Source organism: Ovis aries, chromosome 6, assembly GCF_016772045.2.
Source record: "Ovis aries strain OAR_USU_Benz2616 breed Rambouillet chromosome 6, ARS-UI_Ramb_v3.0, whole genome shotgun sequence".
Taxonomy (NCBI): Eukaryota; Metazoa; Chordata; class Mammalia; order Artiodactyla; family Bovidae; genus Ovis; species Ovis aries.
Genome location: NC_056059.1, coordinates 46,421,179 through 46,438,091, shown reverse-complemented (window position 1 = coordinate 46,438,091; position 16,913 = coordinate 46,421,179). Strand labels below are relative to the sequence as shown.

Below are 16,913 nucleotides of genomic sequence, written 5' to 3'. Positions count from 1 at the left end.
TGCAAATAATCATACCCACAGCACAGAAATCAATACTTCATTTGTTCTGGTTAAGGTTCATTTATAATGACATTACGCATTCACTTAGCCTAGATACTTTCAGAGCAGGGAACATAAATTTTCACACAGCTCAGAGTTTTGAACATCTGCACTTCAGCCAAATCCAGTGTACTCCAACATACACAAAAATAGGGTATACCACCACAGAATCTGCAATTACTGATTAAGGTCTACTGAAAGTGATGTACTGTTAATTAATAACATTCTTGGTATGGATATCACCCTTAACTTCATTTGGTAATTAATCTGAAAAACAGAGCAGTGCCCAAAGCAGACACCTCCAAAATATTCATACAAGTAAGTAAAAGAATTAAGAGCAAAATGGATCATTAGTTTACTATGTATCTTACAACCTAAACACCTGCTGCATGTGGATCAAAGAACAATATATTGTGTCCCTTTAACTCAAAGACAACCAACAGATTTGTTTTGTTAGTTGCCAATAACCTGCCCTCATAAATTCTTCCCACCTAGAATAACTTCCTTATAATTTTCTTTTAGCAGTTAGATTATTTTGAAGTCTAGCTCAAGCCCCACATTTTACCTAATTCAGAAGACCACCAATCCAGTCCTTATATAGGGGGTAACACCTTTGCTTGATTACACACACTGACTTATACACACTTTAAAATATTTATTAATATGTCATGTCTCATCAAGGGGCCTGAAAACTCAAATACCTACTCAGATAATAGCCAAGTAAACTCAAATAGTGGCCAGGTAAGTAATCTAAATGAGTGGACCGGGTGTACAATAAATAAGTAGAAATATTCTTTAATTACCCAAAGACGTATGTTCCTCCCCTTCTTTATTGAAACGCAAAACCCTCAAGGCAAGTCCCACTTTTCATATAGTTATAAGCATAGAAATTTCTATCTTAATTCTTTTAAGTTCACTGTAAGGGAATAAAAAGCTTAACCGCAAAGGTCATCACCCACTCGTGTGTGGCTCTGATGACAAGGAAACAACTGAGAACTGCAAGCATCCCCACATGGCTGAACTAAGGGCATGGAGGTCGTGTGTTGGTCACATCCTCCAATTTTCCAATAGTCACCGAAAATCAAGTTTTATATGAAATTCCTAATTCTAAAATTTAGCAGCTAATTTAGTATGCTTTTTTACCACTTTTTGGGCCAACAATGTACAGACTTTTAAAAGAAGTGTATCCATGCATCTCTCTCTCTCTCTCTCTCTCTCACACACACACACACACACACACACACACACGTGCATGCACAGAAACACACAGATACCCTTATGCTGGATTTAGTTTCGGTCCATCCTAAAGGTAGCAGAGTAGTATCTACTTGTTTGCTTCCCCCTCAGCACCTACTATAATACTGACTGAATTGAATCAAAATAAATGGTATCCACATTTTGCTCAACTTTACCAAAAACTACTACTTAAGAGGCAATCTACACACAATTTATAAGAAGTGAGCTGCGTTTAATTTTCACTAATTCACAAAAATTTACTACATTCCTAGTCTGTATCAGGGACTGGAAAAATAGTAGTAGTTAAACAAAAATCCTTGCCCTAATGGAACTCATACTCTAATAAGAAAGACAATTTAAAAAATGTAGATGACTAAAATAACATACATACTTTAGCTGGTGAGGGGAAAAATAAAGCAAGGAAGGGGTACTTAAAAATGTAAGTGGCCACCAGAGTAGCCAAGGAAAATTTCTTGAAGAAAGTGACCCTGAGTTAGGACCTATGGCCATGGGTATCTGGGGAAGAGCATTTCAGAAGAGGGAACAGCAAGCACAAAAGCTCTGAAGTAGGGAGGACTGAAACAGCAGAGAAACAACAGACCAGTGTGGCTGGAGCACAGAGGAGAACAATAGGATGTGACCCAGGCGTAAAGGGAGCAGACCTAGTAGGCCGGCAGGGTCAGGCTGTGAGAGAAGGAAACCTTCTGAGGGTCTGCTCATACTTGTCTAAGCCAAGAGAAGGGAATCAGAGTGGCTTTTTTGCCTGTATACTCTCCTTGTTGCCATGAGTACAGAGGTCACAGCAGAGGCACTGGGCTCAGCTCCAGGTCACTCCAAATTTGGAGGGATGCCTAGATTAGCTGGGCCAGTTCTGGAAATTGCTCATTCAAGTCTATACCAGGGATCTCTCTGGCCTCTAAGGCTGGGAACTACCCAATACTTACCATGGCACAGACTCAAATTCCTAGCTGGCACACTATTAGGAAGCTGAGAAGGCATCAATTTTGGAAAACTTATCTCCTATTAGTATTTTATTGAACACTGACAAGTACTACGTCTTAGTAAATTGGTATACCAGCTATAAAACTTGCTGCATTTTAGTACAGTGTACCAAATATAGTAATCAAATCCCAACAAGTTATCACAAAAGATACTTTTATTTCACACCTGGAAAGAGGTCTAAAACTGTTAAAGACTCAGTGAAAGTGAAAAAGAAAATGAAAGTCGCTCAGTCATGTCCAACTCGTGCGACCCCATAGACTATACAGTCCACGGAATTCTCCAGGCCAGAATAGTGGAGTGGGTAGCCTTTCCCTTCTCCAGGGGATCTTCCCAACCCCTCCCGCACTGCAGGCGGATCCTTTACCAACTGAGCCATGAGGAAAGCCCAGAAGACTCAGTAGTGCTGGTTTTCTCAAAAGTACTGAGATGAAGTGGTATGAAACCAACAGGGCATAAAATCAGAAAGACTGTCAAGAAATTCTTTATCACTTAGAACACTGACTAAGGTTCTATACTGAAAGTGCTTTCCAGTCATGTAATAAATCTAAGAAAAATGAAGAGTCTTCAACTGTCTCTAAACTAGCCTTAGTTTTAAATCAACTCTACAACTAATTTTTAAAAAGCTGTGATGCAAGAAAATAGCAAAAAATAGCAAAAAAAAAAAAAAATTAACATTATTTCTACCATGTGATGATGAAATCTTATTTTAAACATCCCAATATTGCCACCCCCTAAAAAAATCACCTAACAATTCAAATCTTCATCTCCAGAGACTTCTGCAGTAATATAATAATCAAACAGAAGATAATCATCAATTTAAAAATTACAGACAAATAAAAAGAAATGAAGGAAGGGAAGGAAAGAATATTACCTAATTAACAGAAGAAAAAATAATTATATACCTTTATAGTAGTATGCAAATTGATGTTTTTAACTTCGACAGATGCTCAATATGTACCAAACACTTAGTGAAAAGTCTGAAATCAAGTGCTCACCTTTCAGAGTTTAACAGCTGCTATGAAAGCATACTTTATGAAACAATGTGCCTTTATTTTCTAATCTTTCCCAGTAGCTACATCTAAGCAACTAAGGCAAACAATGCTTTTATCTACCACTTGGTGGCGATATGCACACATTTATGATTTTATTCATTTCCTAAGTCAAACAATCAGTCTTTATTTTCAGAGAATGATTCAACAACTTTTCCCTCAAATCCTAAGATGAGGTCTGGAAAATACCTTACAGATTCAAAGAAGTCTTTTTATTCAGCCCAATACATAATATCAGACAAAACCTAAACACATCATTTACATTATCTGACTATTTTGGCAGAATAATTACCCTTTGATGATTATTCATACTTCCCCTAACACAAAGTTGAAGAAATGTTAATACATCAAATTGCATTTCCATATTTTTAATGGAAATTTTCCTCTAGACAAAATAATTTTAAGTTTACTTTTCAATCTTGTAAAGAACGTTTTCAATGAAAGGTTAAAACTAACCACTAACATAAGTGGGATACCAAATGTGTTAAGCGAAGAAATATTCCTTATTAGGCACAAAAGTGAATTCTCAGAACAATTTAAATTTTAGGATAAAACTTCCTGCTCAAATATTTCTAGCATCATTCACTGGAATTATTTTGTAAGCCAAGAGGACTGTGGTCATGTCCCCAGGTTACCTCATGCCTAAACTTAGCAGCTTTTCAGAAAGGCCTGAATCTGATCAACAAGAAAGAAAGCAGATCTTCCTCTTTCTACTATACTCTACCAAGCAGTAAGGGACAAGACCTCTTCCTGTAAGAAGCCCTGACAATCACCCAGGAGATTGGCCTCTGTTAGCAGCCCCTGACTACTAACTAATACTTTTTAAAAATCAAGTAATTTTGAGAAGTTTTTGCCTTTAGTGTAAAACTAGTGCCATGTCTCTTCTGGACATGTTAATAACATAGTAAATATAAGAAAGTAGTTACTCTGGCTTTTTTTTTTTTAACCTTTTCATTTTTTGGAGTCAGAAGCTTAGATTCCTTGATCTTTCCTTTCACTAAGGTTTTTAGGTTCACCAGGCAATACACAAATAATAGAAAGAAATTGAAAATAAACACAATCATAATAAAAAATAATTGCTAAATCACCTATTTTAACTCGATAAACCACTATAGCTTTATATTTTTAACAGTGACTAGCAAACAGGAATCTTATCTGGGACTTTGAGAAACTCTTCCCTGTCTGTATCTTCCACTGGGTCTCAGTTATCCACTTCAGTATTAAATGACATAGCGACTTTTAAAACTCTTGGCTTAAAAGAGCCTTTTGCATAGTACCTAGAATCTAGCAGGTTGTCAGAAATAAAGAAAAAATGAGTTAATAAATGAATCAAAACATACTAAACTGTATCTTCAAAAATCCATGGGTGGGGAGAGGGAAAACACCACTGCCCAGGTGAGCAGCTATACAATGAACTTGTTAAGTTAAATTATTCTTATTTTCACTGTTGTTGTTCAGTTACTAAGTTGTGTCTGACTCTTTGCAACCCCATGGACTGCAGCACACCAGGCTCCTCTGTATTTCACTATCTCCTGGAGTTTGCTCAAATTCATTTCAATTGAGTCAGGTGATGCCATCCAATCACCTCTATATTGACCTCTGTCGACGCCTTCTTCTTCTGCCCTCAATCTTTCCCAGCATCAGAGTCTTTTCCAATGAGTCAGGTAGCCAGAGTACTGGAGCTTGAGCTTTAGGATCAATCCTTCCAATGAAGATTCAGGACTGATTTCCTTTAGGATTGACTGTTTTGATCTCCTTGCAGTCCAAGGGGTATCACAAAACAAAGCATCAATTATCAGCACTCAGCCTTTTTTATGGTCCAGCTCTCATATCCCGGAGAAGGCAATGGCACCCCACTCCAGTACTCTTGCTTGGAAAATCCCATGGAAGGAGGAGCCTGGAAGGCTGCAGTCCATGGGGTCACTGAGGGTTGGACACAACTGAGTGACTTCACATTCACTTTTCACTTTCACACACTGGAGGAGGAAATGGCAACCCACTCCAGTGTTCTTGCCTGGAGAATCCCAGGGACAGGGGAGCCTGGTGGGCTGCCGTCTATGGGGTCGCACAGAGTCGAACATGACTGAAGCGACTTAGCAGCAGCAGCAGCAGCAGCAGCTCTCATATCCATATATGACTACTGTAAAAATCATAGCTTTAACTATATTGACCTCTGTTGGCAAAGTGATACCCCTATTTTTTAATATGCTGGCTGTCTAGGTTTGTCATAGCTTTTCTTCCGAGAAGCAAGCATCTTTTAATTTCATGGTTGCAGTCAGTCTGCATTGATTTTGGAGCCCAAGAAAATAAAATCTGTCACTGCTTCCACTTTGCCCCCTTCTATTTGCCATGAAGTGATGTGACCAGATGCTATGATCTTAGTTTTTTAATACTGAGTTTCAAGCCCGTTTTTTTCACTCTCCTCTTTCACCTTCATCAAGAGGCTCTTTAGTTCCTCTTTACTTTCTGCCATTACTGTGATATCATGTGCATATCTGAAGTTGTTATTTCTCCTGACAATTTTCATTCCAGCTTATGAGTCATCAAGCCCAGCATTTCGTATGATGTACTTACTCTGCATAAAAGTTAAATAACAAGGATGACAATATACAGCTTTGATGTACTCCTTTCCCAATTTTGAACCAGTCAGTTTTCCCATTCCAGTTCTAACTGTTGCTTCTTGACTCACACACAGGTTTCTCAAGAGACAGGTAAGGTGGTCTGGCAATCCCATCTCCTTAAGAATTTTCCACAGTTTGTTGTGATCCACACCGTCAAAGGCTTTAGCATAGTCAATGAAGCAGATGTTTTTCTGGAACTTCTTGCTTTCTCCACAATCCAACGAATATTGGCAATTTCTCTCTGCTTCCTTTGCTTCTTTGGAACACAGCTTATCCATCTAGAAGTTCTCGGTAAACGTAGTGCTGAAGCCTAGCTTGAAGGATTTTGAGCATAACCTTGCTATAGCATGTGAAACTGTATGATAGTTTTGAGCGTTCTTTGGCATTGCCCTTCTTTGAGACTGGAATGAAAACTCATCTTTTCCAGTTCTGTGGCCGCTGCTGAGTTTTCCAAATCTGCTGACATACTGAGCACAACACTTTAAAAGATGTTCTTTTAGGATTTTAAATAGCTCAGCTGGAATTCCATCACCTCCACCTCTAGCTTTGTTCCTAGTAACGCTTCCTAAGATCCACTTAACTTCATACTCTAGGATGTCCAGCACTAGGTGAATGACCACATCATTGTGGCTATCCAGGTCATTAAGACCTTTTTTGTATGGTTCTTCTATGTATTCTTGCCACCTCTTCTTAATCTGTTTTGCTTCTCATAGCTCCTTATTATTTCTGTCCTTTAACATGCCCATCCTTGCATGAAATGCTCCCTTGATATTTCCAATTTTCTTGAAGAGATCTCTAGTATTTTCTATTCTATTGTCTACCATCCCATTTCTAAAGAATCTGATCTTTTGTTTCCTCACTAATGCACTCCTATTTACAATATTCTTCTAAGGATTAAAACTTTAAAACATCTGTAAGGCATTTCCTGAATAATGTCTAGATATGACTGGATGAAGGGAAGCTGTTCCTTCTTCACCATGAGGTACAACAACAGCCTTTTAGATCCATCTCAAGTAATGAAGGTACTGACTTGGTTTGCTTTCCTTAGAGTTTAAAAAAAAAAAAAAAAAAAAGACCATCTCCTATACTTACATGATGTTATGGGGCAGGGAGTCCTGAACATCCAGTATCAACTTCATGCAAAAAGAGGCCACTAACTTGATTTGGTTTCTATGCCCCAAACCATAAGTACCAACTTCTTCTAGTATTTGAATCATATGATTAAGTGTCATGAGTAATCAGAAATTTAGAGAACTTGAATAACTAAAAAAGAACACTTGACAATATGAGTCCTAAATACTGTTTTCAGCTGCTAATCCTCTTTGATGATAACATTATCAACTAAATAGTTTCAGCTCAGATTTAGAGGACTTTCAGAAACAGACAATTTAAAAACTTTTTAGCACATGAAATCAATGTACTCCATCTCCTTTCTCTTATGCATATGCTAAGATTCCCTTTATCTCACAAACTCAAAAGATTTTGTGGAATCACAAAGAGTCCACTCACTCCTTTCAATCCAATACTTAAACCTGAGTTTTCATGCCTCCTTCCAGTTCAGTTTTATTACCTTTCAAGCCAACCCAAAAAAATCTTTCATGTTCCTCCATAAGCAGCCTTGTCCACCAAAGCATGTTATTTTATGCTTAGCATAAAAATGCTATCTGAAAGACGAAGACTTGAGAAACTATTAACAGGAAAATTCTGGGAACTAAGTGAAAAAGCAAGTAACAAAAACCCAGAAGCATATACCAAAAACGATGAAATTGAAAAGATACCAAGATAAACACTTAACATTAAAATCTATTATCTAATTTTGGCTAATCTGATTTATAGGTCATTTCTGTAATGCCACATTCACATAATATGAGCACCAGCTCAACTCTGCTGTTTCTCCCTTAACCTGGGTGGAAAGGGCTGGGATATGTCTTAGGCCACTTTTCTTCACAATCACTCCATAATTCAATTCTGGGGTCTGTTTAAGCCTTTTTCTTTTTAAAATGGTAATACTGAGATCATATTTCTTTATAAAACTACATTTTGCACCAAAAGGAAAACTACTTTTTGAATGAGCTAATACATGTACTTAGGGAATACTACAGAGCCCTGAATAAAAATTATGGATTATTTCATTTTGTGAAATCAGGAATTTACCAGAGGATCTGTACTAAATAGAGACAACAGAGATAAATCCTGTATTTTTCACTTTGTACTTGCAAATAACCCAATAACAGAAACCATTCTCTTACTTGCATATCAATACATCATTTGTAAATTCATGTGATAACTACTGACTATCCACAAAAAGAAAACATAATCTTACCTTTTTTCATTTCCATATGACTTCTGTGCAACTTTTGCATGAAGAATAAGCACTGTTTGATCCCCTCGCTCTTTTAAATAATTTCGCATAGCTTCCCTAAAATAAAATATAAATATTACTATTACAGGGGTAAGATTTGTAATATTACTATGTTCTGTAAAAAGAATGCTTAAAAATGTTTCAAACAAGTAAATATAAAAATAAAAATTAATCAAAACAAACCATAACTAAATTTAAAAAATATCATACAATGAGGAAACAAATACTGCTCATCTTCAACAGTATACTTTGTTCTCTGCAAAGAAGAAACTGTCCCTCACTATAAGAATTTATGATATAACTCAATTAAACCACAATTACAACTTATAGAGTAACTAGAAACATCAAGTACATTGCTTATTAGGCTTTAAACCCTTTGTAAAATTAATCATGTGCAATATTTTGTATTTAATAATCTAATTCACCACTAAGACTAGCCCCTCTCCCTCCAGCTATTAGAATGAGTATTTTTGACCAAAGACAAAACCATAAGAAATTCTCAGGTCATCCAATTTATTATTACATATTCTTAAAATAACAACCCTACAAAATGAAGAAGAAAAGGCTATCATTTATATACAAACTCATAATTACTCTCAATGATGTTACTAAACACGAAGTTTAATAAAGGGTAATTCAAATTAGGGAAAAACAATTAAATTTGGGAAAAAATACAATGTTAACTGTTTTGGGTACAAAGTATTCCAACTATCCATTTATTATGCAAATACTGTATAAAAAGTTCAATGTCTTAACAATATTTATCAATTACTTTGCTAAGCAATACAACAGAATACAAAGAACCCAAGGTCTACAACAAAGATCAAACTTTCACTTATCTGAATCAGTAGAACCCTGATTCTTAAGATGTTTAACACATTACAAAATTAAAGCAGAAGTGCTTCAAAAACAATCATCAAGAAGCACTTCTAATATACTGAATACTATTTTATTTATAAGTAAAAAGACAAATGTATAAGAGGACAGCTATAGATTAATGAAAAGTGAAGTGAAAGAGTTAGTTGCTCAGTTGTGTCTGAGTCTGCTACCCCACAGACTGCCAGGCTTCTCTGTCCATAGGATTCTCCAGGCAAGACTACTGGAGCGGGTTGCCATTTCCTTCTCCAGGGGATCTTCCCAACCCAGGGATGCAAAGTGCGTCTCAAACATTGCAGGCAGACTCTTTACAGTCTGAGCCACTAGGGAAGCCCATAGAATAGTAGTAAGTTATCAAGGGTGGGGAATTTATACTTGCAGCACTCAGAAACTAAGTGGCCTGGGGCATATCTCTTAACCACATCTAGCTTGGTTTCTGTATCTGGTAATAAGAATAATGCTGACATAATATAGAGTGGTTGTGGATGAATGAGATAATCTAGATGACAGTGTTTATATGTACTGATTCAAAGCAGAAAAGGTAACTGGAATCTAATAGATTGCGAATTAATCCTTACCACAGGAACAAAGCTCAAAGTTCAGTAAAGACAGTAAAACATATCTGGAAAACAAATTGTAATGAAATACATGGTTCAAACAGAGGCATGACCAAAAGTTTTGCCAAGAGACTGCACTGGTCATAGCAAACACCCTCTTCCAACAACACAACAGAAGACTCTACACATGGACATCACCAGATGGTCAACAGCGAAATCAGACTGGTTATATTCTTTGCAGCCAAAGATGGAAAAGCTCTCTCTATATAGTCAGCAAAAACAAGATGAGGAGCTGACTACTGTTCAGATCATGAACTCCTTATTGCCAAATTCAGACTTAAATTGAAGAAAGTAGGGAAAACCACTAGACCATTCAGGTATGACCTAAATCAAATCCCTTATGATTATACAGTGGAAGTGAGAAATAGATTTAAGGGACTAGATCTGCTAGATAGAGTGCCTGGTGAACTATGGACAGAGGTCTGGGACACTGTACAGGAGACAGGGATCAAGACCATCCCCATGGAAATGAAATGGAAAAAAGCAAAATGGCTGTCTGGGGAGGCCTTACAAATAGCTGTGAAGAGAAGTGAAAAGCAAAGGAGAAAAGGAAAGATATAAGCATCTGAATGCAGAGTACCAAAGAATAGCAAGGAGAGATAAGAAAGCCTTCCTCAACAATAAATGCAAAGATATAGAGGAAAAGAACAGAATGGGAAAGACTAGCGATCTCTTCAAGAAAATTAGAGATATCAAGGGAACATTTCACACAAAGATGGGCTCAATAAAGGACAGAAACGGTCTGGACCTAACAAAGCAGAAGATATTAAGAAAAGCTGGCAAGAATACACAGAAGAACTGTACAAAAAAGATCTTCATGACCAAGATAATCACGATGGTGTGATCACTCACCTAGAGCCAGACATCCTGGAATGTGAAGTCAAGTGGGCCTTAGAAAGCATCACTACGAACAAAGCCAGTGGAGGTGATGGAATTCCAGTTGAGCTATTTCAAATCCTGAAAGATGATGCTGTGAAAGTGCTGCACTCAATATGCCAGCAAATTTGGAAAACTCAGCAGTGGCCACAGGTCTGGAAAAGGTCAGTTTTCATTCCAATCCCAAAGAAAGGCAATGCCAAAGAATGCTCAAACTACCACACAATTGCACTCATCTCACACGCTAGTAAAGTAATGCTCAAAATTCTCCAAGCCAGGCTTCAGCAATACGTGAACCGCGAACTTCCAGATGTTCAAGCTGGTTTTAGAAAAGGCAGAGGAACCGGAGATCAAAGTACCAACATTCGCTGGATCATCGAAAAAGCAAAAGAGTTCCAGAAAAACATCTATTTCTGCTTTATTGACTATGCCAAAGACTTTGACTGTGTGGATCACAATAAACTGTGAAAAATTCTGAAAGAGATGAGAATACAGACCACCTGACCTGCCTCTTAAGAAACCTATATGCAGGTCAGGAAGCAACAGTTAGAACTGGACATGGAACAATAGACTGGTTCCAAATAGGAAAAGGAGTACATCAAGTCTGTATATTGTCACCCTGCTTATTTAACTTCTATGCAGAGTATATCATGAGAAACGCTGGTCTGGATGAAGCACAAGCTGGAATCAAGATTGCCGGGAGAAATATCAATAACCTCAGATATGCAGATGACACTACCCTTATGGCAGAAAGTGACAAGGAACTAAAAAGCCTCTTGATGAAAGTGCAAGAGGAGAGTGAAAAAGTTGGCCTGAAGTTCAACATTCAGAAAACGAAGATCATGGCACCTGGTCCCATCACTTCATGGCAAATAGAGGTATAAACAGTGGAAACAGTGTCAGACTTTATTTTTGGGGGCTCCAAAATCACTGCAGATGGTGACTGCAGCCATGAAATTAAAAGACGCTTACTCCTTGGGAAGAAAAGTTATGACCAACCTAGATAGCATATTCAAAAGCAGAGACATTACTCTGCCAACAAAGATCCATCTAGTCAAGGCTATGGTTTTTCCAGTGGTCATGTATGGATGTGAGAGTTGAACTGTGAAGAAAGCTGAGCACCCAAGAATTGATGCTTTTGAACTGTGGTGTTGGAGAAGACTCTTGAGAGTCCTGTGGACACCAAGGAGACCCAACCAGTCCATTCTGAAGGAGATCAGCCCTGGGATTTCTTTGGAGGGAATGATGCTAAAGCTGAAACTCCAATACTCTGGTCACCTCATGTGAAGAGTTGACTCATTGGAAAAGACTCTGATGCTGGGAGGGATTGGGGGCAGGAGGAGAAGGGGACGACAGAGGATGAGATGGCTGGATGGCATCACCAACTTGATGGATGTGAATTTGGGTAAACTCCAGGAGTTGGTGATAGACAGGGAGGCCTGGCGTGCTGCGACTCATGGGGTCGCAAACAGTCAGATACGACTGAGCGACTGAACTGAACTGATGTTAAGGAGGGCAGAGGTAATAAAGAGCCTGATTCGATCCCTGGTCTGGGAAGATCCCACATGCTGCGGAGTAACCAAGCCCATGTACCACAACTACTGGGCCCTTTCCTTGCTCTAGAGCCCTTGAGCCACAACCATTGAGTCGTTCTGCAACTACTGAAGCCTATGTGCCCTTGAGACCGCGCTCCACAACAAGAGAAGCCACAGTAAAGAGAAGCCTGTGCACTGCAATGAAGAGTAGTCCCCGCTCGCCGCAGCTGGAGAAAAAAGAATGCGCAGCAACAAAGACTAGGCACGGCCAAAAATAATAAATCTTAAAAAAAAATTAAATAGTAAATATAAACGTTTAAGTTAATTCAAATCCCATCCTATGACAGATGATGATAAAAGCAATAGCAGGTAATAAACTTAAAATACCTAGAAAAAACTTAAAATCTTAAAAAAAAAAATCCACCTCTTTGAAACTGGGAAAAGATCATCATTTAATTTTATCCCAAAGTGAAAGTGTTAGTTGCTCAGTCCTGTCCAACTCTTTGTAACCCCATGGACTGCAGCCCACCAGGCTCCACCCTCCATGGATTTTTCCAGGCAAGAATACTGGAATGGGTTGCCATTTTCTTCTCCAGGGGATCTTCCCAACCCAGGGGTGGAACCTGGGTCTCCCACATTGCAGTGAGATTCTTTACCATCTGAGCCACTGAATCCCATTACCAAAAAATCACGATGCTGTGATTTCCCTGGTGGTCCACTGGCTAAGACTCTGCGACCCCAAACGAGGGGGTCGGAGTTTGATCCCTGGTCACAGAATTATATCTAACATGCTGCAACTAAGATTTTGCATGCGGGCAACTAACAAAAAGATCCCACATGCAGTAATGAAGATCGAAGATCTCATGAGCTAAAACTAAAGAAACAGACAAACAAAAAAGCACCATACTGTGGAATCCAGATTTTCAATGTATACAAAAGGCAACGTAAGATCTTGAGGTTTTTTTTTGTTTTTAAGACATACAGTCAATTTTCTTTTTCAGTTAATTCTAGTGGTGAAATAGGGAAAGGACTTTAGAAAGCACAGAGAAAAACTTGAAATAAGGCTGACACACTAATAAAGAGGTAACAGAAGATAGTACAGGAGAAGACAACATTTAAGCCTTTCGTTTCAGGAGAGGCAAGTGTATAATAAGTTCCATTATATTTGACAAATGTCAACTCTGAAATGCCCCAGAACACTTAAAGTATTCAATAGGTTGTTAGAAATAACCACCTGTAGTTCCAGAGAAGGATCTGGGCTGGAAAAGTAGGGATCTTTGGTATACAGCTCACAACCAAAGCCATGGAAGTGAATGAAATCTCCCAGATAGGAATGTCAAGCAGAAAATGTATAAAAGGAAATGAAGAACCAGTAAGGATAGAACTGAAACTCTCTATGAGATGCTAAGGAAGGAGACAACCTCAAAAAAGGTAACAATCAAGAGTGGGATGCTGCAGAGGTGTAAGTCTCTAATTTTAGCAAGAAGTCAGCCACCAACTAACAAAAAGCCTTACCAATTTTGTAAAATGAGAGTCTGCTATGATGCCTAACAGGTCAGAAAAAGGCCACAGGTACTACTGATATCTGAAAATACTCTCTAGGGAATGGAGAAAGAAGCTGACAATGTAAATGACTGAAAATCTGTATTGAAGGACTGGCTAATGTTGAAATTCACAAATGATACTGACAATTCCCACCAACATTCCAAGGGAATAGACAGCACATTCTCAAACCTGCTGGGTAGTAGACAAGTGGTGTAGCATGAAGAGGATAAGGATAATACAGGATCTGAGGCACTAGTAAGTCATGTGACTGACCAAAGTGTTCAAGGTAGATAAGGAAACAAAAGCTAAGCCAGAAGGTCAATATCTTGACAAAACTGACACAGAGGTCCAATCACTGGCATAAAATGTGAATAGTTGCAATATACTTGAAAATAATTTTTTAAGAAGCAATTTCAAATATATTTCCCCACACTGAATTCTACTTGCATTTTAGTCTCTATTATATCATTTAGCAATTACTTGGTGTGTCAGATGCCAGGGCTTTTTCCTTGTCATCCCAAGCAGTATGCAAGGCCTCTAAGACACACTACTAGGCACATTTTAGAAATGGAGGAACAGTTAAGCAACTTTCCAAAATGACACTGAAGCCTCAGGATTCAAATTTAGGCAGTCTGGCCCTTGAAGACAAAATTAATATTATTAGATATTTTGCACTGGTTATGAGCCCAGTTTTGGTATAAAACAGGGGTCTGAATCTTAACTCTTATCAATTACTGAGCCAGAGTTTTCTCACCTGTTTTAAAAAAAAACTGACATTAATAGCTCATATTCTGAAAAATATTTTAAATTAAGTATCCTCACAAACACAAATACCAAACTCTACCTATTATTATTATTTTCTTAGAACAGCAGGAGGAAGGGGGCAGGAGGTCGAGGTTGGAAGACTTCCACTTAAGTTTGACAGCAAACTTGAAAGGGACTAGGAGGTAAAGGATCAGGTGTCTCACCTGACTTGCAAGGCACGAGTCTTTTTGCCAGCATAACAGGTAGGCTACACTTTTATCCATCTTCCCATTAAAGATTTAGTGAGAGTCCATTACCTCCCAAGGCACTGGTTATCATGCTAGCTGCTCATACTGGAAGTAACTGTTCACAATGTCTTCGTGACAAAAAAGTACAGATCTCAACATATTTATGATGAATGCAAGATAGCTCCAGTTTTCCTTGTCTTTTCCCTTCATATTTATGATAAAAATTCTTGAAAATGAAACTAAAAACTTTAATAATAGTAATTCTGTAATAACAATTTAACAAATAGCTTCTTCAACAAGACAAAATCCAGTTTGTTAACAGAACATCAAACATTAAAATTATGTTCTCTGGCAATTGTAGGTTGATAATACTATTTCGTATCTTAAAGAGCCACTAAAAAAAATTAAGGCAATACACTCAAAAGAAACACAATTAAAAAGTAAAGCCCGTGAAGTGGTAGCCTATTTGCTCTTCACTCAAGCCGAGTCGAGTTTCTTCAAATGAACAGGGCTTCAGTTTAGGCACTGCTGACATCCTGGACTAAACAATTCTCTGTTGTGAGGGGGCTGTGCAGTACACTGGAGGGTGTTTAGCAGTATCTCTAACTTCTACCGATTAGAAGCCAATAGCACCTCTGCTCCATTTGTGACAACCAAAAATGTCTCCTGATACTGCCGAATATCAGAGGGGTGGGGCAATTCACCTGGGCTGAAAATAAGTGGATTAAAGAAAACCAAAATTGTTCCTTCCAACAGTAAGATGAGAAAATCATCCAATGTCTTTTTAAGAAAGAACGAGGGAAATTTTATCATTTGAAAACAATATAGGTGCTATAAGAACCTTACCAGCAGAATTACTACTTTGTATTACTGAATTCTTTAAAAAAAAAAAAAACAGTAACAATAAAGCTGAAACTCATAATCTGTTTTAACAGTTACTATTTAACAAGTTCTGAAGTTTATGTATTCTTTATTTCATTCCATAATTCCTTATATTCATTCTGAATGGAAGCCAATTAAAAATTATTTGAAGAAGGGCATGGAGCAACTATTTTTTAGTTTACTTACTTGAAACACATTTAGCTTAAATGTTTAGAAAAGCAGAAATTTTTATCAATATTTTTACTAACATGAAATCATGTCAAATGCCATTATAATTTGACATGGTTAAACCATCAGTTTGTCAACCCTCTGACTCTTTTTTCCTTTATAAATGTGTACTTCTTTTATATCGCAAGCAAAATTCAAAAAAGAATGTCCTTAATGGTCCTAACTCCCCTAATCGTCTGAAAATAGAACCCTTACTTCCTGACCACATTCAGTTAAGCTGCCATTACTGCACCAAAGGGTGCATAAGTGATTTAAACCGTGTGTGTGTGTGTGTGTGTGTGTGTGTGTCAAAAGGGTGCATAAGTGATTTAAACCACGCGCGCGTGTGTGTTTGTGTTGGAGGCTCGGGATTGTGGGGAAGGCATTTGAGCTGGGAACTAACCATAGCCAATCCCAAATACTCAAGAAGAAAGTTGGCCCACAAAGATGGAAGGTCTAAACTGTCACCCTTACCAACGGGATCAGTCTCTGTACAACTCAAATTGGATTTTTGTCACTTGTAAAATCCAAATAATAAAGGTTCCAACATGAACTGTCTGCTGGTAAAGAAACTTATTTTTGTTGCATTAAGCAATTCCACACATAACACCCAACACCTGCAAACATTCCAGAGAGCTGCAGAGTATAGTTTGAGAAAAACTGGGAGGCCTGGCATGCTGCAGTCCATGGAGTCACAAAGAGTCGGACATAATGAGTAACTGAACTGAACTGACTACAGGCCACAGAAAACCACGCCAGTTGTTTCTGTATCTCAGTACAAGACCTAATCCACAGTCAAGTAAAGTCAGTTATACCTGTGATCCACACTAAGGGGACTATTTTCAAGAGAGTGGGATGCCCTTGAGAGTTAGCATTCAATTTCTACCATATGTATTCATCTATATATCCAGAAGAATGTAGTATTTTTAAAAAGTGAAATGCTGAACAGTACATAGTATTAACTATACTTAATCAAAAATATTAACTCTGTATCAGTAAAATAGTATTTTTAGAACACTACCTAAAAGATCATCCTCTAAATGACAACATATTTTATAAACTACTGCTTAATTT

The 16,913-nt window shown here is 37.8% G+C and overlaps 1 protein-coding gene across 20 annotated transcripts in view; it reads right to left on the bottom strand.

The window, feature by feature from the left end:
* RBPJ (recombination signal binding protein for immunoglobulin kappa J region) overlaps positions 1–16,913 on the bottom strand; it is a 238,452-nt gene that overhangs the window by 20,890 nt on the left and 200,649 nt on the right. For all 20 annotated transcript variants that reach the window (XM_060416939.1, XM_042251296.1, XM_042251290.1 and 17 more), the window contains one exon: positions 8,271–8,366. In XM_060416939.1, the coding sequence (XP_060272922.1) occupies positions 8,271–8,366 (96 nt within the window). The remainder of the gene's footprint in view (positions 1–8,270; positions 8,367–16,913) is intronic.